The sequence below is a fragment of the Acipenser ruthenus genome, chromosome 7 (assembly GCF_902713425.1).
Source record: "Acipenser ruthenus chromosome 7, fAciRut3.2 maternal haplotype, whole genome shotgun sequence".
Lineage (NCBI taxonomy): Eukaryota > Metazoa > Chordata > Actinopteri > Acipenseriformes > Acipenseridae > Acipenser > Acipenser ruthenus.
In genome coordinates this window covers 16351869-16379497 of record NC_081195.1, presented here as the reverse complement: position 1 = coordinate 16379497, position 27629 = coordinate 16351869, and the positions used below count along the sequence as shown (strand labels likewise).

The 27629-nt window shown below is 34.8% G+C and overlaps 1 protein-coding gene across 6 annotated transcripts; it reads right to left on the bottom strand.

Moving 5' to 3' along the window:
- Positions 1 to 122: 122 nt before the first annotated feature.
- Positions 123 to 26789, bottom strand: LOC117415572 (phytanoyl-CoA hydroxylase-interacting protein-like). Of its 6 annotated transcripts, none has more exons than XM_034026094.3 (6): positions 9785 to 9844; positions 8985 to 9057; positions 4843 to 5039; positions 3655 to 3829; positions 2974 to 3091; positions 123 to 1235 (listed from the first exon to the last, which is right to left on the bottom strand). In XM_034026094.3, exons 2-6 carry the CDS (start codon positions 8995 to 8997, stop codon positions 701 to 703), a joined length of 1038 nt encoding a protein of 345 aa, XP_033881985.1. In that variant the 5' UTR covers positions 8998 to 9057; positions 9785 to 9844; the 3' UTR covers positions 123 to 700. The 6 variants fall into 6 exon arrangements, with proteins under 6 accessions (XP_033881985.1, XP_033881986.1, XP_033881984.1 ...); XM_034026095.3 differs by having other exon boundaries at positions 9686 to 9804; XM_034026093.3 differs by lacking the exons at positions 8985 to 9057; positions 9785 to 9844 and adding an exon at positions 26429 to 26789.
- Positions 26790 to 27629: the final 840 nt, after the last annotated feature.

Below are 27629 nucleotides of genomic sequence, written 5' to 3'. Positions count from 1 at the left end.
ATATTTTTCATCAGCTTGAGAAATTATTGATTCAATGAATGCCATACAGTGCTATGACCTTACATCCTTGATATTGTGTACTTCTGGTTTCTAAGAGTTTTATACAACAGTAAGAAAATAAATATTTTTTCTATCACATTTATTATGTTTAAAACACAGTATATGGATTTGGTTAGCTAGAATAAATAACATGTAACACTGTTGAACAACAAGTTGGAAGTGCTGACATTTCTAGTTTTTTCAATGTTAAATTCATGCTGCAAGTACAACCTATCATGCTCTTTTAAAATTATCCAGTAATTTTATTTTATCACAAGATAAAATGAATATGCATTTAGAATGCCATTTAGAAGCTGTTACCGTTGCTTTTCTACAGCAGTTTCAAATCAGTGTGTGTTACTTTAGGCAAATCAATACATTGCCGCTCTAAAACAGTAGAAATTGTCTGTTAAGCATCACAGCCAGGGGGAAGAAAAAGCACTGTTATTGTTTGACTCGGCAGTGACTTCACGAATACCTCAGAAAAGAACAAGGAACACGAACAAATCTATTTCAGGAGAGAAAAATAAACCCTTTTATGAAAAAAAACAAACCCTGCTGTTTGGTAAAGCTGCATATGCGAGTCTGGGAAATGAAACATTTAAGCGGTCAGACAATCTGAGTGGGTTTTTGTTTTTTCCACATGAACAGTATGTACAGATTAACGTCCAACACTAATGTTGCAGATCTTGCAGCTCGGGTCTTTCTTTGCATTCACTGTGGACAAGCTCCTTAGCTGGTGACCACTAATCTCAGCGACTGTTCCAAGGGAAAGATCGAGGGGATCAGTGTAGATCACCTCCAAAATGACATCCTGGGCGTGGTGAAATACCAGCCTACCATCCTCCTCGGTGCAGGTCAGAAACTTGTTGTCTGCAATATTTAACTGAGGGAGGCGCTGTTTGCAAAACTCATCACCTGGCGAACCAGAGGGGGCGAGGACAAGGATGACATAGTGGTAGGCTGTGTACATACAGTACAAGTCACCGAAGTAAAGGTTAGTCTTTTGGTTAAAAAGTACTTCAGCCTGGACCTCAAATCGGTATCTTCCATATGGCGAGTCTTGCGGTGCCTTCCCGGTGTTAAACTCGGTGTTGCAGCTGAAGAAGATGCCTTCCAGTTTGCCACTGATTGGAGAGCCGTGGCTCCCACTGTTATCCTTTACTGAGGGCATCATTTTATTCCCCTGTTGCACTCTGAAACACAAATACATTTCAGTATTCCTGTACAATTAATTTAAACAAAGTACTGCATACTTTTTAAGTTTTTATTCATTATTTTGATTCATTATATTAACATCAATAAAAGGTATATCAAATTCTTGTTTTTAACCAAATAAAAGCTCTGGGTCATATATTATTGTTAGGGCGCCTTTTTCAGTGTTAATTTTGACTATTTGAGTTTTATGTACTGTAGATACCCCAAAATCTTTTTTGCTTTCGCTTTTTATATACTATATGAAATTATTGTTGGTTACTTTCCAAAATGCTTGGGCGTTCTTTTTCTGCCACCAATATGTATAGTATCTCGACAGTACTTGCACACTTAAGTTGTACCTTCTTTCCTTTGCGGTCTTCCACAATGAAATCCTTATGGCCATGGGCACATTCTTCTGGGGTTTTGGTGTGTCTAGGCATTTTTTTACATTTTGCCACAATTCTGTTTTAAATTCTCACTATCTAACTGTAATATAGCTTTAAATCCCGCAAACAAGCCTCAGTTTCTTATTGCAATCTTGTTTTAAATCTCCAGCGACGTCTCCAATAGAAATGTTGGAATTTGCTGCCATTCAGTAGTTAGGATGGGTTTAAAGTATTCTGAACGAATCAATGATAGATAAAAGTCAGGAAGAACTGGGAAAGGTAGTTTTTTTTTTAAATGGGAAAGGGGGTGAAGTCAACGTGAATTGAGGAACCATTTCCAATGTTTTTCTGTTGTCTATTGGCTATACACAGATTTTTTTTTTTTTTATCAGGGGTGTTAAAGTTTACCGGATAAAACTGAAAATCAGAAGCCCTAATTATTGTGTACCGAACAGCAAATACATGTTCCTGCCACTAGATGTTGCTATTGTCCATCATCTAAAGAAGGTACAACACAGCGCCAATACATGTATAATTGGTTGATCACTTCATTTTATCTGTGTCTCTTACAATCACTGGTCATTGCTTATGTAGACTGTAAAACATAAGAATGGTGCCATGAGACAATTGCTTTAAACCATTATACGTATTCTATAAATATTAACTGAATTTTTAATCAGCCATTACTTATTCAGCATTGTGCGTGCCTTGAAAAGTACATCTTGCCAACTGATGTCTTGGTATCTAAAGAATACTTTAATTCTGTTTTGAAATTTTTCATTTTGCTGTCTTTTCACTTTTCCTAAATTATACTGACCAGTGAGGATATTGATGTAAATAATACAGTACATAGGGATATAGGGGTTGGAGCAGCTTTAAAACGACTTTGTATTGAAACATTTTACTTCCAGAGAACGGTAGTCTCACAGATGATATGCCACAGCAGGTTTTGCAGGACTTTTTTTCATTTTGTTTTGTGACAATGAAGATACATCTGCAGATATGTTTCAAAAGGATTTGTCATTGAATCATGCACTTGATCTGTCTTTACATTTTTATAATCCATTTCATCTGATCAGTGCAAAACCTTTCTGTATATTTTCTAAGGCAATATTAGTGGAGTGATGTCATTCATATTTTGAATTGCTTTCTAAGAGCCAGATATTCTATTTTGCCCAATTAAGTAAAGTTGTATAAGTTCATTCACACACACACACACAAACCTGAATGCAGTACTTACTTTGTAAGAAAAGACTCAAATAATACTGAGAAAGCCCTAATACATAACATGTCAAAGTTTTTAAACCACACACTATTTGACTGTCACTCCAATATAAATACCGGTACTTACCTGGCTTTATCAAAATATTCTTTATGCTGGTTTCGATAAAACAGTGAAAACTTCAGCATTCGCCCTGCAATCACTTCAGCTTTCTCTAACAACTGTGTCAGATGCACTGGAGAGTAATCTGAAAAACAACATTTTATTAAAGCTTTTAGAAAAAATACAGTATTTGTAGCTGAAGGATTATGAAATAAAGAAGGATTAAATAGAATATTGACATTGTGAGGTGCATAGCAAAATATCACCATGAAGTAAACTCTATTAGAAACCTATTGGTATACTTTCACTGTTGGCTTAAAAAAAGAGGTTTATCATTTTTATTCATAAAACAAAGTTAAAAGGTAAAATTAATTTGGCAAATCTGCTGTTTGGAGCACTGTTTTGTCACAGTGAAACCTACAGGGATTACTTAGCAGGCAGTTAAAAATATATCCATCACAGCAGTGAGAGTATTGAGAGTTATAGTTCTCAGCTTGCTTGTTACCTGTTTGCCATATTCAGAAGACTTATCTGTTTGAACCATAGCATTGCTTTATAGTTGATGACTGGTTCAGATGAAATGGTGTTGTTTTTAATAGCAATTAATATAATTCACTCCTCATGAAAAAAGAAAAATATATATTTTGCATTGTTTTCTATTGAAACTGTCTAAAGAAATGAGTCATAGTGCAGATGTTTTAACCTCACCAGCAGTGCAGAATTCAATAATTTCACTCCATTCAGACACAGCGTAATCCCCATCGCTCTGCTTCGAGGCAGTCTGAACAGCGACTGTGTATTCTGTTCGAGGGCTCAGGAACCAGTGGCCCCGCACAGTCATGGGTAGAGGCACTGCTTTGGCCACCAGTTTTGTAGGAACATCCTAGAAATACAGAATCTCCGTCTCAGTTTAAAATCAATACAATATTTAAGGAGGGTGTCCCATTTGTTGTTCTGCTTGAAATTATTTATATATAATGAAAAAAAGTATTTGTATTTGAAAGACCATGTTGTATAGAAGTGTTATATGCAGTACATACTTTGTGTAAATGGACTGTCCCTTACAGTGAGTGTTATGCAAACTGCATACCAGATACTGTGTTATGTAACATACAAAAGCTGCCATCTCCATTTGAATAAATAAAGACATTATATGTATTAGGGCAAGACGGTAAGTTCATCCATATCCAAAACTGCACACATTAATGATTATTTAATGGTCTCAAAAGTAATGATATATTTTTAAAACAATTGAAACACCTTGCAGACTGGTCAAATTGAACCAATACCATTCTTTCTGCTCATGGTGGTCCTACAACCTACTCAGAGTTATGTGAGATGCTTCTAACCTTTTGTTCATGCCGTCTTTCGATTCCCCAAAGGGTGGCCACTCAACTAACGTGTAACAACGAACTCATTGTTCTGGGGCTTCACTCCCATCACACATCTATATATATCTATATATATATATATATATATATATAGATATATATATATATATCTATAGTAAATTTGTCTAGCTCAGTCTTTTAATTAATTAAAAAAAAAAAAGAAAGTTTGAATATGCTTTTAAAGAGGGTGTACAATGACTAGAAGTTGATGCAAATAGATGTATATGTTGTGGGCAACCATTTACTTGAACCCTGGGATGGCTTTTAAAGATGCAAATCAGTGGGGGAGACTTTGGGGTATAAATAAACAACATGTCTAGTAGAATGTCAGATATGACACAAATGGCAATATAATACTGGCCAGAATTATAAAAAATATGGTTAGTTATGTTCAACTAAGTTAACTGTTCACCATGCAATATAATCTGCATATAATTAATTATGATATAATCAATGCCACATGTTTAGTAAATTATATTACATGTCAATACATAATGAAAGATACCTTATGTTTAAACTTGTTTGAATTCTTGTTCTCTTTCTTGTTAAGGTCAATGAAGTAGTGTGTAATGCGCTCCTTGGACTTTGGGTCCATGTCCCAGGAGATCTTAAAGGAGTCGCACGTGATGTTATTTATCTTGATGTTTTGTGGAACTGGAAGCTCCTCCATCTCTGCAATCCCGCTATCTTGAGATTTATTCCCTGTACAAAACAAAAGTTTTTTGTTATTATAATGACAAATATACCATTAGCCTTTCACTTTCAGCATGCCATAGATCTCACTGGTTTGATGGAGCACTTTTTTTCTTTAAGCTTGCTACAATGTATAAAAGATTTATTGAACTCTGCAGCAATTTGTCAATCCTAAAAATGCTACTGTATCCACAAAGCAGGATGAATGATACACTGCTATTTGATTTATTGTGCTTACATTTGCAAACAGATGATGTGCATTCTACAAATGTGGCAACATCTACTGCACTGTGGCTGAAACTGAATTTAATGCATTTTATTATTATTCTAAATCAAATTAAAGCTATAGAATAATTTTACTAATATAAACAAAATCAACGGAGAATTTACAAAGCAACAAAAAACTATCTATAGTAATTGTTTTATGTTTTACAACACCACATGCATTAGACTTCAAAAAGAACAAAGAATACCAAAGCATTCAAATCAGGCCACAGGCACAATACCTATAACACTGCACCGACTGTATGGGAGGATCTAACTTCAGCCAACCATAATGATATCACTTACACAACAAAAACTGGGTTTTACATCAATTATATTTTGAATATATATTGTATGCGATAAGCTCTATTGCTTCTACAGCAGGTATCTAGTTGTCTATGGGTGAAATTTGATTCTCCAAGCTGGACTGCACCAGGGGAATCTATTATCCCCGGGGTTCCATTACAGCACAGAATAGAAACCAGGGCAAGGAGGCTGTGTGGTCCAGTGGTTAAGAAAAGGGCTTATAAGCAGAAGGTCCCCGGTTCAAATCCCACCTCAGCCACTGACTCATTGTGTGACCCTGAGCAAGTCACTTAACCTCCTTATGCTCCGTCTTTCAGGTGAGACGTAATTGTAAGTGACTCTGCAGCTGATGCATAGTTCACACACCCTCTGTAAGTCGCCTTAGATAAAGGTGTCTGCTAAATGAACTAATAATAATAATAATAATAATAATAATAATAATAATAATAATAATAATCTCCAAAACAGCATAGTCCTCTCACTAGCTGCCCCATCGCCATCACCAGTGTAGATACAGTGAAGTCACGGTTATTGAATACAATCACTACAGTAGAGCAAGTAATAAAAGGTGGAGTATCTACACGTTTATTATTACACTTTGTTACAACAATGTAAAGCCTGGCAATGTAAAAACAGTAGAGAGTATTCCACCACTCAAAAGATACAGAAACACATTATGAAGATCCCCCTTAAAACAGAAAGCTTTTCTACATATGGCACTGTATGATACTGTAAAAATTCAAAAATCCAAACCTAAAGCTTGTACTACAAGACAAAGAACAAAAGAATGTGTGGAAATAATAACTGAACAGTCTCCATAGCAACAAACCACAGGTCTATTGTATCAGCCATTTTAAGAGCACTTTTCAGTTACAGATTTGTATTGTGGCTTATTATAGTATTGTCAGAATATTACCCTGTTCCAGAAGGCAACACATATGGTCTACTGTTTTGTATGGCAGCATGTGTGTATAATACTAACTTAAAACAGGAGACACCCTGTACTGTATGTCTAGAAAGTGGCAGAGATTAAATTCTTCTGTAGTTTTAACAAATGGTACTTGTCCATTTATTTAAATTATTTTATATAAAAATATAAAATAAAAAGAAAGACTATTTTGGTTAACATTTAGCAGTACTACAGTTAAAATCTAAATCGCTACAACATCTAATACTAATTTTCTAACTTTGTATAGTCACATCTTGAATAGGCAAACACCAGAAACATGGACAAATACTTGCTTTTAAAAATGCCACATAACAAGGAAACTATTGTATGTAAAAATAATGTGATATCTTGTAACAATTGGAAGCCACCCTGGATGAGGGTGTCTGCTAAGAAATAAATAATAATAATAATTATAACTTACAGCTGTTTTTTTTATTGCCCTTCTTCCACTGTATAACACTTCATTTTTACAAAACAGCATGTTTGTCTTATGCACAAAACATAAAAGCTTTTTTTTTTGTTACAGTTCAAGTTGAAAATACACAGTAATGTAGGCCTACCTGTTGCGGACAGGACGTTCCCAAGTATTTGAACAATTACCTTACATAAGTAAACCAGATCGCAGAAATATGGAATATGTTGTTGATACCACCTCTATTTCTGCAGTAAAAGTTTACACACCTAGGCTTTGTATATAAGTTGCATTTGAGTGTGTTAGGACTCACACAAACCTTAAGCAGAACTGTCACTGCAAGTCATGCATGTAATAGCAGCAAGTCAGAATTATAATTTACCACATTTATCAACAATACACATGGAAATAGATTCTAGACATGCTTTGTTCGTGTAAAATGTAGCACTTTAGAAATAACCAACATGTGAGGTTTCTGGTCTGTAATCTAAAAGTAGGCTATATACTGAGCAATTCATCCATAACAAGATTTAGGATTCTCCACTCTACACAAATGCAATTTGTAAAGAAAGACCGCCACTACTACACTGCATGAGTAATATTTTTAAAAATTAAAAATTAAAAATCTGAGAGTCGGATTCGATCATCGTATCTCAGTGATCAGAGTTACCTATCCACTGGGCCAATGACATTGGTCAGAAATCAAAATAGTGTATCACTTTCCTGCACAGCACATACTGTATGCATGACATCAGTGCATTGCCAATTAGGTTTCTAAAGTAAAAACAGTTTTCAGTATAGAAGTGCAACTTTAAAAAATCCCAATGCAGTACAAATCTTTGAAAGACATTGTTTTTGCTGATGCCAGTGCAAGCTTAGCCTCGCTGCCTTTCTCATTTCAGGCACAGCTCACTGGATCTACTGCACTACACAGCGTCCAAGGTCAGATCGATTTCTCAGATATCCACATGCCTAGCTTTATTTTAATATTGCTCCAAGATATATAAATCTAGCAGTCAATGTCAGCTGCCAAGACTCATTTTAATGCCCACATCATTCTTTCAATCATTTTATCTTTTAAAAAACAATAACTCATCTTTATCGTATATTATTAAAAGTGCAGAGTTAGACTGCATCTACAGTAAGGTTAGAAGAACCTCAGAAGTGGAAAACTGAATACACCAAGTGGAAAGCTTTCAGATTCCAGTATTTGCTCAGCCAATGCTGTACTGTATCTCAAGAACAACAATGAAGTGCCTTACATCATACTCTAATGCCAGCACGAATACATATTAATGCCAGCACTAATGCCACAGCCTGAGGAAAAGCTTTATGGCTCACTGGTGTTTAGACGCAACAGCAATACAGAACACACCGAATACATATTGAGTTTTCATCATCCATAACTTAATATGGAGTACAGTATATCAATAAGAAACTAAACTAAATAAAGTAATTGACATGTCATAGCACTAAAGGAGGCATTACAGTACATAAGACAAACATGCGTTTAGTTGACTAACCATAACATAAACATCTAAACTTAGAAATTCTTGTAGTAGACATTAGGCATAGGCTACAATCCTCTGTCAATTTGAAAATGTTATACTGTATTATAAATCAACAATTAAAAAAGGAGGAACAAATCACAGATTGTCACCTTTAGGTTTGCCCACACGGGTTTGTTATTTTAAATTGCATAGTGGCAATGACTTTCAATATTTCACTCTGCAGGTCCGCCAATATTCACAATAGTAGCACATGACAACATGGAAGCCTATCATTTTTAATCAAAATCCCTGAGCTGAAAGACAGTAACAGGGCTGAATCTAGATTTGCTTTGTAAATAAACAAACACCCACAGGTCACGTTAATCTCTGGAACCCCAGTAAACTTAATCCATGGGATAAAATATCTCATTAAGGTTTTCTAAGACTGACTGGCAGTTCAAATTCTAATATTATTTTTCTACATTAGTGTTCCATAAAAACAGAATGTTTTACAGTACATGAGCAATACATACCACATGCATTCATTAATTACAGGATACTGAAGAAATGTGGCCTCCTCAAACAGCCGATGAACACTGCGAAATCCTAGTGCACAAGCAACAAAATGTGTTGTTCAAAAGAAAAGAGCCTGGTATTTTATACTGTACTGGATACTTTTAAAGCTTTGGTTTATAAAATGTTACAAAAATGTTAATACAAGATCATTCAAAAAGCAATAAAAGGAAATAACCTTAACATGTATAAATCATACCATCATCACCCATTATACAGCTGCATTTCCTGCCCCAACAAACATACAGCATATAAAAAGAACAGACTCAAATATACACTGTCAAAACATTAACTGTAAAGTGGATATTTCAAAGCTGCAGTAGCTAAAAAAACAGAAATACTACTAGGATAAAAAGGCAATCAATTCTAAGAAAATGTCACACGGTCATTTTTAAATATGTAGACAAAGTTAGAAAACAAAGCTCATGCGACACTGCATGTCCTTTTCCTATTCCAGTTAACAGATAAGATTGACCATTTGTCTCAGCACACTTGAGTGCGAATATATTCCCCAATATGGTAGCGCTACCTTTTTGCTGGACAGGAGCCTTAAATCATGTGTGATATACACATGGGAATTGCTAAACTCCAGACAGCATGTCCCATTACTAACTCATTCAACAACCTGCTACAGTATCATTGCAATTTATTTAAAATGTACCTTTGTCTTAAACAAGCAACACATCATTGACTGTGAGATGGTACACCAAAGCCTGAGGATTAAAAAAAAGGATTTACAGTAACAAGCTAACAAGCCAACCTTATTTGACGCATAGTGAGACCCAAGCAGTGGTCCATGCAGAAGAGAAGTGTTCCTGGCTGCCTCTGTATTTATAACCCGCACCGCCCTCGCATAACAGTATACAGTACTGTAGCATTGTTCTCGGGCTGCATACTTTCAAATTCTAACACATGCTTTGCTTTTGTTTGACAACCCCAGTGGAAGTTCACATGCACAGCTGTGCTTATCTCATCAGCCAAAGCTGTAAACAGTCAGTATTGTTAAAATCAGTTTTGAAAGAAAAATGCATGTTTTTCAAACAGATTACCCACTGCAATGTTCATTTACTATACACTATACACCTCGTTACTTGTTCTTTCTTAAACAAGATGTGTTTACATTTCCATTTAGCAATTCAGAGAATTGCATTCTTAGAAACCATTATCAATTGCTTTTAACTGCAAAATGAAAGGACACAGAATGTTAAGAGCTAATGACACAAATAAATTGAGTTTTAAAACATTTTAAGATCTTCAAGAAAGATGCTTTTAGTGTTTGAGTCTACGCCCATTGGTTGATTAGCGTCCATTCCTTTCTGTTTCAGTAACATACCCAGGAGTGGGCCCTATTTAATTGTAAGTCCCTTTTCTTACAAGCAAATGAAATACAAATATACTGTGTAGCTTAACATTCTCTTCACAATACAAAACAATTATGTCATCTTTAAAAAATCCCAATGCAAAGGCAAAATCCTTACAATACAATGTAACACAAGGACATCTGTAGTATGAAACCCTAAGCAACACAGAAGAGCACATTCAGAGAACTCAACAAGGATCCTATTTAAAAAATAAAATCCAGAATGCTAAACATCTTCCCAAAAAATGCATAATATTAAGATCTTCTAAAGAGCAATTGTGGGTCCAAAATACTACCCAATCCCTGCCCAAAGGAGCATGCAGGCTACTGTATGCCTTACATTATACTGCAATAACATTATGTCAAATTGTGTGAATGATGACTTCTAGAATATCTGCCTAAAAAAACTGAGGGATATCTTCAGTCTGAAATTATATCCATCTGTAAAAAATTTATATTATCACAACCAAGTACATCCAATGCTGTGACATCAGCCCTGTCAACTACTGCTGCTGGGAAAAGTTAAAAGGTCACTGTGACTGTGTGAAGGCACGTGGAGAAGACAAATCTGAATCATCTCATTACTGCTGAGTGGCTTTAAGTGCTTCTCTGTTGATACCAAACACAAATCCCAAAGCCATTATAATTTTGTTTTCTATGTACAGTAAGTTGATGGGACACCTCAAAGAGGCAGCATAAAGCTTTGAGAATAAAGCCCAATATCATGTATTCAAAAGGAGTCGACTACAGTATATAGCAACATCATGCGATGAGCTGGGTTGAAATTAAAAAAAAATAATTGGGCTTTCCAAATTGGGGAGAAAATGAGAAAAAAAGATTTGCCGATTCCAAAATTTAAAAAAAATAAAAAACAATAATAAATAAATAAAAGAAAATTTGAAATCCTTAACACTCTGCAGAACACTGCTAACAAAATGAACCAAAAAAGATTGAGAAAATGATCTTTGGTACAATATTAAAACAGCAGTTCTTACCAGCACAAATCAAAACTGCAGTGACAGCCAAAATCTCTAAAAAGGTCCAGTGTACTAGGTTTCAGATTAATCTATAACATCCAGCCAGCATAATAGAACTGTTTATTTATCTGAACTATGTGCCAGCCTGGGGAATTCACCCTTGAATCCTGCAGCATTGGAAAGGCTACAGCAGACTTGTAGGACTCGAGTCCGGGTCTCAGACTCGAGTCGCATTTTTCGTGACTCGGACTCAACCTCAAACATTTGGGCTCTGTGACTCGGAGATATTAACGAGTCCTTTTTTTATTTTCTATTACACAAATAATATTACAGTTACTAGGAAACCTGTGCACAATAAAAACCCACCAACAAAACGTTATCCAATCACTGGTTACCCCTGTTGTCTTTGTAGCCAATTATAGTAAGACAATAGGAAAACACCCATCAGATCGCAATTGATTGTACATGTACCAAAATATGACATCGTACCACTTTCTGCATTACATGAGTCAAGTTTTGGTACACTACACCGGCTCTAGAGTCCAGATCACGGCTTCTATCAAAGTGAAAAACAACGCCCACAAACTTGAACTTAAAGCTTATCTATAAACTTCAGGTACATTCAAACAGTATACCAATTCCAATTCCAAAAGAAAGAAGATAGTGACAGACAAGTTGAAAAAGGCATGCAAATAGAATAATCTGGCTAGAAAAAATAAATCACAAATATTTTTTTGTATTTTTATTTTTTATTATTTGTACCTTTTTCTTGAGGGATATCAGACAACTTTTGTTAGGTAAACTGTTACCCCACTAATATCACTAGTTGAATGAAAATGTATTTGAGTTTGTTTCAAGGACTAGGACTCGGACTCAAAGTCAAGGACTCGTGACTCCTAGAATGATAGTGACTCTGACTCTGACTCGACTACAAGTCTGGGCTACAGTAACTAACACTTAATGTAATGGCTCACTTGAACATTTACACTTTGAAATAGAACATTCGACAATACATAAACTGAGTTTCTTTGTACTTTAATAAACATTTTACAGATAACGCATGGTTGTCTTTGTTTACACAAGGCAGAAAATAAAAATTAAACTACAGGAGATGCACATGCTAGCTGAAACCTCACCAGGTTAAAGAAAAAAGTTGGTGCTGCAGATGGACTACCAAATCCTTTATTTTTAGACTTGCTTTGATGACCTCCATTAAAAATCTGGTCATGCTTTCACTTCTCTGCAAATCCATCTCTAATGGTACCACCTCATAAGGCTATGTAAGGCTCCAGACACCTCCCACAGCAGCAGCGCTGCTGCAAGCTGTATTGTGGAAGCATGAATATCCTGCAGCCTGCAAGCTCCATCCATCAATCAAGCCCTGAAGACTTAACAATGAACTATTCACCAGCAAGCATTTTACCTTGCAGACCTAACTATTCTGTGCAATGTTAAATACATTTTTAACCCTATCTTACTAACAAGATAACTACTGCAGTACTTATTTGTTTATTTCGATTTTTACATATTTGACAACGCATTTTTATTCTACATTTATGATATGGCTTTATGTCTTATCTTCAATTTTTTTTTATTAAGATATATTTTAAATTGAAACTGGTTAGGGTATAGGTCTATATTTAATAACTGCATAACGTCAAGTAAAATCTGAATGTGTATACACAGTACATTAACGTTTACACATATCATTTTACACAATTCAATAAAATGTTCTCTACCACAGAAGGCAAGGACATTTCATTTAATTAAATAATACAAACTCGAGGAGATGTTTGTCTCGTTAACCTCTGTACTGACGATAAAATGGAAAGCATGTTCAATTTGCGGTTTACAATCCCTACGTTGGCTTAGCAATAAGCGCTATGTAAGTACGCTATATATTTCAAGTCTCCTGCAGCCAAAGCCGTTTACTCAAAACTTTCTTCCGAATTAATATTGTTTCAAAACTGTCATCTCAATCGCATTCTCATTCGAAAACTGTAGTTTCTTAATAGATAGCAATACAATATTTACAATCTTTACCAACCTCGTGAAGATGCTGTACTTTGCGAATCAATCTCGTTTTGCAACCGTTTCCCTACAGTTCAGTTCAAAATTCCACTCAGTTAACTTAACTGCCACGGTTGTGCGCATGCTTAGTATTGTAACACTACGTAATATGCTTAAAATAATATAGGTTTATAAATTATGCACACACGAACCAACCATGCTAGCTAAACACATCAACAAAAACACTAATTTATGTTCTCACTTTTCAAAACTATGTACAGAAAGTACAGTATATGATTTAGTAAATCGACGTTAATCCACAACGAACGTCAAAGAAATGCAGCTATTTTATACAGCGGTATCGGCGCTACGCTGTAGTGCGAGAGGTCCCGGGTTTGCGCCCGCTCTCCGCCTGTGTGTGGATTGCCTCGCCCTGTGTGATGCGCGCCTGCCTGCGTTAACCGAGTTTGCTACAATATTAACATAAACATAATTCCCATCATACATATAACGATAACATGCAGATTTATAAGAAAAAAAAGGATATCGAGGTGACCTGTAATCATAAACCTAAGATTATGCAAAAGTAATTAACATTCATGAACTGACTTTTTTTCTTTTTAAAACCAAACTTGTGCAGCTGTTAACATTTCTATTTAATTTAAAATAATTCTTCCCTCAAGGTCATTTCTGCTATTTTATGGTATTTATTTTTTGAAAGACTTTGAAATACAGCACATTTTTTAGGACATTTTATTGTGTCCTAAAAAATTATGTGTATTAAAAGAAAGATTTAATACACAGAGTTTCATAAACAAGTTTTTTAGCTCTTGTATGTTTTACAGTACCTCCGGATTTATGATTGTTGTTTTACACATGTAAAGCACTATGAACATTAAAAAAACAATTATATTTCAGCCAGAATGAATTAGATTCTATCAGACAGTGCAAAGTGTGCTACCAAAGGACACGCCTAAATGGGGAAACATGCCTTTTTGTGCCATATACATGAATACTACACATTACCTAGAAAGTAAGAACAGCATTTCTTCACACCGTATATACTTGAAATGATCACAGACAATATGACTATATCTTTTACAGCTGTATTCTATTTTCTCCAAAACAAGCTTACAGTATATCAGATATTTCTCAGACAAAGAGGCTTGTGTATATCAAATAATAATGTTACATACAAAGAAACAGTACTTTTTTTTCCATTTCAAATACATTATAGAATTAGGTACCTTTTGCAGTAGCTAACATACACACAGTATATTAGTAAGCTAAAATCAAAATGTTAATTTACAAATTGTAACTTTTAAAATATAAATGTACAGAGAAAGTAATACTGTATGTATTTTAAATATTAAATTAAACATGCATAACATTTACGCCATCAAGTGAGTTTAGACACAATATTGTAAAAGCAAATCACACAAAAAAAACTACCAACTTCAATCTAAAATTTCCTAATACGCTGACTAATCTGTATACTCACCAAACAAAGCAAGCAATGCAAATTGGTTGTGAATAGAGTCCAAATGTGACAGTTTTCACACTTATTAAAAACATTCAGTAATTTTAAACCAGATTTCAATGTAATTACAGAAGCCTAAGTTCTTGAACAAGGAGAATTGGTGAAAGAATATAAAGAGAAGGAGGAAGGGATGGTTCCAAGCAGTTAATTGACGTGCTGGAAAGCCAAATTAGTTTTCAATTTGCCAAGCTCCGACTTTTTATAAGAGGTGGCTATTTAGAGCTACAGTACCTAAAAAACATTACATCCTTCTCTGAAACGTCAACAATCTAACGTGTTGTTACTTAATGAATACAAATAATTGAAATGCACTACATGTCCAACTCTTCTTTTCACTGTAGAAGGTAGATTTCCTGTTTTCTTGGACCACCATGACTAAAATAAAACTGGCCACAGCTGGAATTTAAACAGCATTTACTGGACAATTCAGTGGAATCGTGACTGGTTGTGCTTGACAGGTTCCCAATGGTCCTGCTTCAACACAAACTAATACACTGGGCTTCCTGTTGTAATGCTTTATTTATTTATTATATTGTTATTTTACATCCTCTGCGGTCTGGATTTGAACTGCTAATCCTTGGCACTAAAGGCAGACACGCTACAGTTTTGCTAAAGGGAAATCGGCCCTAGTGGGGTTTGTAGTTATGTCTTTTACATACAATGTGCCTATTCGGCCAGTAGGGGTCATTCATTACATTTTTCCCCTGTTTAGAGAAAGCTTGTCCTCAAGCATAGAGAACAGAACTTTTTATTCAACTGTTTGGTTATGACATTATTGCATAATATTCATTTTTTTTGCTATATTTTTAAGGTTTTAAGGTAATTGTAATGGTGGATAATAGCAATTGTTTTGCAAGGAAAATACTAAATTATTATTTCACTGACATCTTATATAATACACATAATTTCTCCTTGCAATTCAAATAACATATTGGTTGACCAATCTACACAATATCAGATCCTTACTCTGATATTGGCGTCACTGAACTCTATGATGCCTGAAGCACTATTTTTATCTTAAGTTGACCTACACCCACTAAAGAAACCTAGCACAGCTGTTGCTTGTTGCAATTTAATTATTATCTCATTGGCTGGAAGGGACAACGAAAGGGCTTCAGAAAAATAGGAACACCAACAAAATAGTGCCACTAAGTGAATGATCCCTCGTCCTCCGTGCTGTGGGCAATATGAATATGTCAGAAAGCATATTGAAGTACAGTGAAATGTACACTTGCACATCTCAAGTCAGATCAAGAAATGCATACATCTTTAAATACACAATCTGCAATGACAAGAATATTGGACAAAACATGTCCATCTGCAGAATACTGAGGAATGCAGTAATCAAGACCTCCTGCTTTAATTAATAGTCTAAAATTACCGCTACCGTAATCCCAAATGTAAAATCCCATCACATTATTAAACGATGATATGTCAGCTGAGTTCGGAGCTCTTTATAAAAATAAAATCCCAGCAGGGACAACCAAAACATCAAGAATTTGTCTGTTGGTTTAGTGTCTTTAAGGGTTTAAAATAAGCTAGTTACACCCAAAAAAGAGATTCAGAAAAACAGAAATTGGAAATTACAACTGTGTGACATCTTCCTACAAATTTACTTCCTAAAAAATGATTGCTGTTTTTAAATTTATGACGAACCCTAATTTTGGTTAGATTGTAAAAGGAATATAGAAAGCTACAGTGGATTCTAAATAACAATATCAATTGGGAACAGTCTGACGTGATGTCACAGTTTTTGTGTCTAGATAAACAAATATGTATTTACATTGGACAAGCATTAGATAACTAGAGCTGGGACACATATTTGAATGTTCTAAACAAACTTTAATTATTTTAACAGCAGACATTATTTAAGCTCAGTTAAACCAAATTCACAAATTAAAATATTCAATGATATGGTCTAGTGTGTGGATGAATGTCAATTCAGAATTGTTTTGTTGCAGGTGTAGCCAATTTAATAGCGTTGCAGTGCTGATATTAATGACAAGATGCAGCAAAAATAACAATAATAATAATAATAATAATAATAATAATAATAATAATCTGCAGACTTTAATATATATATAAATTACATGAATGAAGGCTATATTTTCATCCTGAGCCATTATAAAAAAAGCATAATACCACATTAGTGTTGTCAAAAAGTGATAATTCCTTACAGGAAAATATACTTGAACTTTGACCCATTAGACTCCTCGAGACCATCAAACACAAAATGTCTCGTTTTCAATCACTCGACAACACCCACAGTACAGAAATGTTCATTAATGATCAACAAAATGAGAATACGTTAAATATATTTGTATCTCAGAGAAACTGGAGAGGAACAGGAAATTAAAACAAGGTAAAGGTAATCATCCAAATAAAGCTGAAGCACTAACAGATAACGACATAGAATGTCTGTACAGCACTGAAAAACTGTGTTTAAAAAAAAAACAAAAAAAAACAACTGGACTGCTGAACCTCATCTTCTTTAATATTAGCATAACAAGGGTATCCATGTATTATATAAAATAATAGATGGGCTTCTTTAGTGAATTACAGGAAAACAATTCCATCTCAGGTTTCTGTGACAGTTAATAAATTACTCTACCGTTGGTCTCGTAATTTATGATGTCACAGAAACTGTAGATGGAATTATTTTCCTGTAACTCACTGAAGCCCATGTAATTATATATATATATATATATATATATATATATATATATATATATATATATATATATATATATATATAAAACAACAACAACAACAACAACAACAACAACAACAACAACAACAACAACAACAACTCTATTATATCAATGTGACATAAAACAAAAGAAAATAACACCTAACACTTTGTGTCTTTGTGTTTCTGCGCATTGTCCATTAAAAAAACAGCGTGAATGAGTGAATGAGTTTACCACTGGTCTTTTCAGCAGGAAGCTTCAGTCTGTTAGTATTATACTGTACTTTCTGCAGAATCCTGTTGCGATAACCAACAGAGAAGCAACCTGCATCTTTCAGATGCTAAGAAAAACTAAAATAGAAAATAACAAAATAACACAGAACCTCCTCCAGAAAAAGACAGTCATAAAAGGAAAACAATAATATGTTGAATAATACTTGTGTCAGCATATTTCACCTGTCTCTCCAAAGCCAGACAAAAGATGTAACACATTAAATTAACAGATCTGAATATTAGTTAAAACAAACCCACACAAAATGATATTGCTACAATGAATATTAAATGGTTCACATCAAATATGTATGTAGAACATATTGTTTCTGTTGGTAATTGATTGGAAGAAACAATTCTATAATCTGTTGTTTATTATGGGAACATATTCAGTGAGTGTCAAAGCAATATTTGATTGAATCATAGGGCTGCAAATTATGAATGTTCCTGAACTTTGTGGTTCAGTACTTTAACACACCGACCCCTATTTTAAATTGTGTAGACAAATAATGATACAATGGCATGTAATCCTTAACAATAACAAAATCAATTCATTTATATTACTTGTTCTAACTTTGTCAAAAAGGCCACCCCTGACTAATATTATATATATATATATATATATATATATATATATATATATATATATATATATATATATGAATGAAAGAGAAGGTTTTTAAAAAATGTACACAAAAGGTTTAAAAGATTCAATGAAAGATTTATTTTCAGGACATTTCTGGCAAAAACCCTTCTTCAGCTGTTTAAAAAGAAAAGTAACACAGTGCAGTAATTATTCGAGATTTCTGTGGATGGTGTCATGATTATTAGAATAGAATGTTCATTCCCAGAGGTTCCAAAGTTCCCAGTTTGAAGTTAAACTCTCGTTCCTTTTGTTTCCGAGCAACATTTGTTCCATAGCACTGATTGATCACACAGACTGCGATGTCTTCAGCAGTGTGATCATCACTGTTGAAGTGACGGGCTACTGGAAATGCAGTGGTGTTAATGTGAATGCTTCTTAAGTGTCTGCTAAACACACACACACACACACACACACACACACACACACACATATATATATATATGTATATAAAATACATGCATGAAGGCTATATTTGCATCCTGAGCCATTCGGGAAAAAAAGGCATAATACCACAGTAGTGACGTCAAAAAGTGATAATTCCTCTATAGGAAAATATACTTGAACTTTGACCCATTCGACTCCGAGACCATAACTTTCAATTCAAACACAAAATGTCTCGTTTTCAATCACTCTACAACACCCACAGTACAGAAATGTTTATTAATGAAACAAAATGAGAATACTTTAAAAACAATTATATAAAGCTGGTACATTTGTATCTCACAGAAACTGGAGAGGAACAGGAAATTAAAACAATAGCAATCATCCAAATAAAGCTCAAAAAGAGCCAACTTCGCAATGTTTCGGTATGTTTGCACACCTTTATCAAGGGAAATGTGCTTGAAAACAAACAGTGGAGGTACTTACAGGCTTTGGATGTCATGGCAACCACACATTTATTTCTATTTAAATCTATTAAATGTGACTGTGATGTTATTCACCACACACTGTAGCTGATGTAATCTACTATTCCTTTCTATTTAAACCTTCAGGCATTATGGTACTAAGCTTATTTATCTATTTATTTTCTTTTAGTCTTCTATATTGTACAAAATTAAAAAAAATTCTAAAACTACGAATTTGAGGTCATTCATGTTCTGCTTGTTCTTTGTAAAGTGCTGAACCATTGGCTGATTTACTTTTGTATTTCTTATGTTTGATAGGCGATTCTGTATGCATTTGTATAATGTTGTACCTGTCTCTCCTACATATTGAATTTTAATACATTTTTATTACATTTTATTATGTAAGCTGTATATCCCTGGGCAATATTCTGATTCAAGCACTTCTCTAGACTTTTTACTTCTGAAATGCATCCACTGTAATACAATGCAATACTATACAATTATTTCAGCTATTTAAAAATAAAATATTCAAAACATGAAACAGCACTAATCTTGCCCTTGCCCTAATCATGCATATTTAAACCCTCAAAGGGGTCTTGCGTCCGAGAAGGCATTCTATTATCGATACTCTTTCAATAACCCTTCTACTACAGTGAAGCAATTCCCTTTTATAAGTGTGTTAGTCACCATGGCCCCAATGAAGAACGACTAAACAACCCCCCCGGCATTAATTTGATCTAATTCAAATCACTGCCTCTGCTCAAGTTTGGAGTCATCGAATCCTCAGATCACACACCACTATTTACCAAAAACTATAACGATGACCTATTATATACACAGCCTTATTAACAGACTGACAGATCAAATCAGCTTAGACTGAGAAGCTAGAACCCCCACATTTTCATTTACCATTAAACCAGCAACATGCATCAAATCTCTTAACAAAAAAAAAAAAAAGATATGAAAATCAAATGAAATACATTTGTGGACAGAAGTACATTTTTTTTGTCAACAGAAGTACATTTATTAACCTTTTGAACCCTATCTCTGTCCTTACAACCTCCACTCCAAGTCAGTTATGTTTTTGCCAATGTATTTGTCAGTGTTATGGTGAACAATAATGAAGGAATTGTCCAAAACATGCCAGTATTCGATTAAGGAAGGATTATCCATTCGAAGGGCTTTTGCCTACCACAGAAAACATGATAATGTGCATTAGCAGCGCATTTCTCTCATATGTAGATCTATTACCAGTTTTGGAGGATTGCTTTGTTAAAACAAAGCAATTGTGGGTGTTTGGTACACCAACCATTATGTGAGGTGTATACAAATTCAGATCAATCCAACAAGTTATAAGAGTCACAAGATTTTTCTTGGAAAAATGCTTCCAAGAAAACAGTGTCTACGGTCTGTTTCAGAGTCAATCTACATTTTGGTGGTTGTAATAGAGGGATTCAAATGTATTATTAGTATTGTTATTATTTTCTATACTGGCACTAGGTTGCTCATATTAAACTGTCTCATTTTTCTGTAATATTCCAAATGACTAATTCCAATTCAAACTCCAAAGATTCCAAATATACGTTCCTGTTCTAAAATGCACAGCACAGCTCCTCTCACCTGCATGTCTAAAGGGAAGCTGTACCCATTGTTTTAAAACTTTCCAAAACGCAAAATCTTCACAATGTCTGTTAATGAGCAAGAGAGAGTTGCTTTCCTAGAAATGCATAACATCCCATTTACATGCACACCTGCTTATACGAAACAGTTGCTCGTTTCTAGTTTTGTTACATTCTGGTTTTAACAGTCTGGTTTTCTTTTAAAAGGTCAACAAGTCACAATACAAGATATAAATCCACTACAGTGTTCCAAGAATATCTGAATACAGTAGACATGTTTAACCCCACACACCCAAAGGGAAAGAATCACGTCATAGACAATACTAACCCAGTGGGTTACAGAGCTTTGAGATGCATGGCTTTGTTTGATTAGACAGGCGTGAGAAACACACGCTGTGTGTAAAATGATGCTGTAAGAATTAGCATCCCAAAAGCAATATGCTGGAGAATTGTAGGCAAATTCTAATTATGAGTTGCAAATACAGTAAAATGCAATGTTTTACATACTGTGGGGTACTGAATGTAGTATTATACTACAAAAAACAAGAACTAAAAGGCACCCTATTTTTTCTGATACAAGGACAACACCCTTACTTATGGCAGCCCCCCATAATTCTTCAAAGTACTCCAAATTATACGATGTAGATCAAACACATTTTTTTCTAATTTCTGCAAACAACCAAAAGGTTTCAAAAGCAGAATAAAGCCTTGTTAGAACATGTAGTGAGTTACTAACTAATCTGAATGTTTTCAGGAGGTGTGAGATATAAATAGGCTCCCCATTGAAATAGTGTATTCCCATTTCAGCACCGGTTTTTCCAGCCAGCTGCAGATGAATTCAACTGCAGCCGGATGGGATTTTAAATACTGTGTTATGCAAGCTAGATAAAAAGAAAGTAGTCTAATGCTTTAATACAAAGAAAGGTAAAAAAAAATACATTTCTGTTTTGAATTAGTGCAACTTAAATGTTTTTAAATTGTGTGACAAAGTAAATTCATTAAAAAAAAAAGAAATCTGCCAAAATACAGGCAACAGGGAGATGCAACATTTATATATTACAGAATGCAGTTGACAGAAACAGTCCATTCATTACACAGAAGTGTGTGCTACGTATCACAGATGTTTCTATTGGTTTGCACAACCCCTGCAAGTATAGGTATACACATAACACCACTTTTTTCTAAATCCTTAGTTGCTTAAGTTTATTACATCATTTACTACCATTTGTTTGAGACGCTAATGTAAATCATTTTTTAAGATGTGTAGCCTACTCAAGAATAGAGATAACTTGAATGCAGAATGATAGCTTTATTGAGTACCAGCTTTCCTCTAAAGAATCAAGAGCTCAATAAAAAGATAACAAAGCTAGGACGTATTTTGAGACTGAAACTTTCATTTATCTACCCGACTGGAATAGTTCAATTTATAACAATCTTTAACAAAATATACTAAACCTCTCAGACTATGTTGGCTTTCCAATTTGTTTACATCCCCTAACACAGTCTTCAGCCATGTCACTCTGAACTAAACAGGCATTCTCTTTGTACCTGCAGCAGCTGGAGGTTATGGGTGACATCTAAGCTATGTGTAAAACACTGAAGCTTTAAATGTTAGAACCCAGTGGCAAAAAAAAAAAAAAAGTTAGTATGGGCTTTACAAATTACATTTCTAAGTTGTTGGTTAGTGTTAAGTCGTCCCTTGTATTTATTAGTGGTGCTTCCTTGCAGCAGTCATGGCAGATGGCAGTCCCTACCCCGGACACAACCCTCTATACTCTATACAGCATTCATCACGCCAGGGTTGTCAGCCAAGAACATTACAGAAGAGAAAGTCACCAATTACAATGAAGAAGAGAAAGCGAGGACTTATGAATAGCTGTTGGTACCATGAACTGTTTTTATTAAAAGCTGACTGCTTGCACCCAATTTATTACTGAAGCACAGCTGTTCCCCCTTTCATCAAAAAAAATTATAATAATTTCTAAAAACTGTAAAAATAATATTTTTTTGCAAAAAGAAACTAAACTAAAATAAACAAATGAGATGCACAAATGGAATGAAATGCTTCAGACAGATGGAAAATGTTATTAATTCAGTATGCAAATGCAGATCAGCTAAAGGTCAGTGGCTTGTTTAACAAATTAACATTTTTTTTTTGTACTGACGACAAACTGCTTGACTAGAATGGAGTCTAAGGGCATTATCACATTGAAAGGACATGTCTGCTGGCACCGGGTAGTACAAAGGGTGTGTACCACCGTCAGTGAAAGCTCCAAGGATTTAAATGTGATCGGACCCACAAATATTGTTCACACTATTAGCAAGAGCAGAAAATAAGCACCAGTGGTACTAGAAACTGTATCCCAAAAACACCACCATTAGATGCAATGATTCGTACATTTTAGCGACCCCAGCAAAGGAGTATTGAGAGGACACGAGGCTGATGTATTGCAGGGTTATTTATTTATTTATTTATTTTTAATGGAAATGTTGGAACAGATGCAAATGCAGAACACTGAAGCAGTTCTGCAGAGCCACCACCCACGCATGGCACCTGACCTTTAGCTCAGTTCTGCCCCAAAATGCATAGAACAGTAACACACAGCACCGAGCAGGCGATACAAAACTTTAGAGCACTGTGCATTTTGAGTACCTACAGTATGTTTTTTGAAATACAGTTTTTCAATAATACAAGTCAATACGACACACTATTTATTATTGAAGCTCTGCTAATGTAGATATTTATGTTCACAGTATTAGGCTCATAAAAAAGCAACACTCAAAACATGCACTGCACAGTAATTGCAAATGGTAATATATGGTTACATGTAAGCAGTGATAGATTTATTCTAACATGAGAACATTGCACATTCAGAATAGATGCAGACATCATTCTGGGTGTTAGAGGCTCAGAGTTTGGTGCGATCCTGTGCTGGGCGCAGTGCAGCAGATTTATTTATTATTTATTTCTTAGCAGACGCCCTTATCAAGGGCGACTTACAATTATTACAAGATATCACATTATTTTTACATACAATTACATTATTTTTTACACATTATTTTTACATACAATTACCCATTTATACAGTTGGGTTTTTACTGGAGCAATCTAGGTAAAGTACCTTGCTCAAGGGTACAGCAGCAGTGTCCCCCACCTGGGATTGAACCCACAACCCTCTGGTCAAGAGCCCAGAGCCTTAACCACTACTCCACACTGCTGCCCATCGTGCTTTGCGAGTGTGGAATTGGGTAGATGCTGTAATTAGGATTATTTTCAGGGACCATCTGGTATTTACTCGGTGACCATTGATTAAGATGAATAGGGATTCTTGGAACAGTTTAGTGATATGGGTAGTGAAATTACTAACAACTAGTTCACTTTAATAAAAATATCCTAACAATCTCAATTGTGTTAACACAGTAAACAGCAGGCAGCAAAAGTATTTAGCATGTTGTATGTCATTGTTTTCAACTATAAAAATGTCAGTATTGAGGAGCAAAAGTATTCTATTTGAAGATGTGAAAAAGTGTTGGGATTTCACAATGGGTAGGGATGCTGAAGCACTAGTTACAAAATATAAATTGACCCATCTTTCTGATTCTATCCATGTGATGTCATTTGATTAAACCAGACAGAAACTTGAACTTGTTGCACTGCCCCACTATACTGCAGTGGGCATCTGCGTTTGGCAAAAAAAGTTGTCACACAATTGTGACTTGCAAAAAAAGAAATTAGAAAAGTGCAGCTTTAAATTAGAAATCATACATATATAACTAACCTATAGGAATCCAAGCTCAAGGCATATGCTGAACTATAGTACCAATACATGGACCACACACAATCTGTAGATCTGTCCCTCCACAATACTGCTGCATCACGGTAATATATTACACACTGATCTATTCGTGTATTTTATAAATCTTATTATTGATTACTTTATGAAATATAATTGATCATCGTGTTAGTTCTGAAATAAGACAAATATATGTGTAGTCCCAAGGGTACTTTCCTGGATAAATTAAACGATAAACGACAATGAAAGAGAAGGAGACTGTTTAAGTAATCGGCTTTGTTCTTTTTGCTGCTTTGCCGCAATAAAATAAATACCTTATTATTGACAACTGTGTTGGGCGTGGAGCCTGCATGCACGTTTTCCATTCATGGGTGTAGCCATCTTTAGTATGGCGGGCCTTTATGTGAAATAAAATATACCCCTATCTCAGAGGCGCTTGAAATAACATTTAACCAATACACAATGTTACTGCTTTTTCCTTTATATTTATTCGCGTTCAAGTTTTTACGAAAAGATACCTATTTATATTTGAAAATTCAGGTGTGGTATCGAGTACTAAAAAAAAAACCGTATTGAAAAAATAAACGAGACCATCGTCGAATTTTTTTTCTTTTTCTTTTTTTTTTTGTAAGTGGAGAGCCGTTAAACAATGCAACCACCCTTGCATCTCCTACTTATAAATTACACATACCAAAGTAAATGTAAAAAAAAATAAAATAAATAAAAACCCGCAGAATTCCTTTTTTATTTTAAAAGTTCTCTTTGTATCACACTTTACACGTCAACACAGTAGTCTCACCGCTGAATCAGCAATTATGCCACGACACAACTGTTTAATGATATGCTTATTTATCGCTACCGCTCCAGCAGAATGGCCCACAATTAAATTATAATCATTGTCAGACATTCTCGAACATTCCTTTTCAGAACTCTGTAACCTCACTTGCATACACAAGAACTATCAAATTATAAAATGTGTCCTGCATTCATAAAACCAGTTTCATCACAGAATAGATGTTGAGCGTTAAAAAAAAAAGAAAAAAGGAATGCCCATAATGATGTCTGGGTCTGTGTCCATGGTGCTGAAACACAAAGCCTTCGTGTATACAAAATGAGTGGCTAATTTTGTTTTTCAAATATAGTTAATATAAAAGAATGGCAATACATTTTGCTCCACCTATTAAACAGGCAACAGCAAGTTACTGTCATTTAGTATTGCAATGTCATATACAATGCACACTTTGCACAGAAATTACCAAAACCATCCAAGTAAAAACAGAGATCAACGTAATATACTGAGAAAAAAAAACGAAAAAAAACACAAAAACAAAACAAACAAACAAACAAACAAAACACAGAGATTACCCCGATATAATACTAACAAAACGGACCCACAGTCCTATCAACCGCACATTATGGAACTGTCCTGTAATGAATCGATCACCCATACATGATGTATTTTTTTTTTTATTTTTTAACTGCTACACTTTATATTCTTTTAAACAATTGCATCAAGGGACAAAGAGTAGACACGTCGTATTTTTATTCTTGACACCCAACCATTGTCTGTGCATTAAACTAAAGATGAATATGCCCGGAATTCAAATGTACAGCCGTAATGTCGAGCCCTGCTCTACACTGCGGTCAACCTTACCTTCTCTTTCACAAAGCTGAATCGCCTCCAAGCTGAGATTCTTGACCATTGTCTCACAAGGGCTCGTCGGGCTGCTTATGCTGTGTCCCAGACGTGGAACCTCCATTTTCTCTTAACTCGCGGAATAGGTTTGTCGCTTTCCTCCCCGGTCGATGTCAGTGTGCTGCACTGCACGGTTAGCCTTCACCTTGAATACAGAGTCCACACTATGCGCTTTTTTCGGGTTCTCTTTCACTGGTTTGGTTCAAGCAACGTCAGCGGCTCGTCACGAACAACACACTGCTGATTTGTCACTCCAACGTGAGAGACAAAAACAGAAAACAAACGTAGAAAATCTATGTCTTTTAATTAGCAAGTACTGTATTTTACTAGCATTTCTATCCACTAATTGTGTTACTTATACACCGGTATTTATTATTCTTATTTATTCCCTTCATCTTTACCCGACAAGTGTTTATACTGCCCTGGGATTTAACATGCACGGGGATTAACATCGAATCACACTGATTTTTTATGTAATGAGATTACCCCGCTTTTCTATTTAAATCTTAATTAAAACCCGCAGTGTTTTTTTTATTTATTTTAGTCTCCATCACTGGACTTCTGTCATCAAGTTCTTTTCAGTTGTCATTCATTTCCTTTACACATTTGTGGAAAAAAAAACCAAAACAAAACAAAAAAAGAATTTGCCGCCTTGTTTTGCATTTACATTGCCAACATTTCATTTTAGGTAAAACAATCTAGCAAATGACCCCACACTTCACGTGACCAGTCTTTTACTCTGCAGTCATCACTAGCTTCACATAAGCCTTGATGTGACGGTGAGGCAGATTATTACATTCATTTACTGTAATGATTTGCTGTTTCAATTCTTGTTTTCTTCTCATTTTAATTCCGGTTTATTTCATGTTTTTTTTCTCTCTCTCTCTCTCTCTCTCTCTCTCTCATTTGATTTGTTGTTTATTGGTTTTACAGCCGATTAACTTTGAAAAAAGAAAACGAAACACCTGCTACTAGAACACTGGCAATAGAGCACATATATATATATATATATATATATATATATATATATATATATATATATATATATATATATATATATATATATATAGTTACAGTATACAGGTATCGATAGCCCAGGTATAACCGCTATTCCACTAGTATTCAAAGGAAGTAGCAGACATTATTTTAAAGTGTTAAC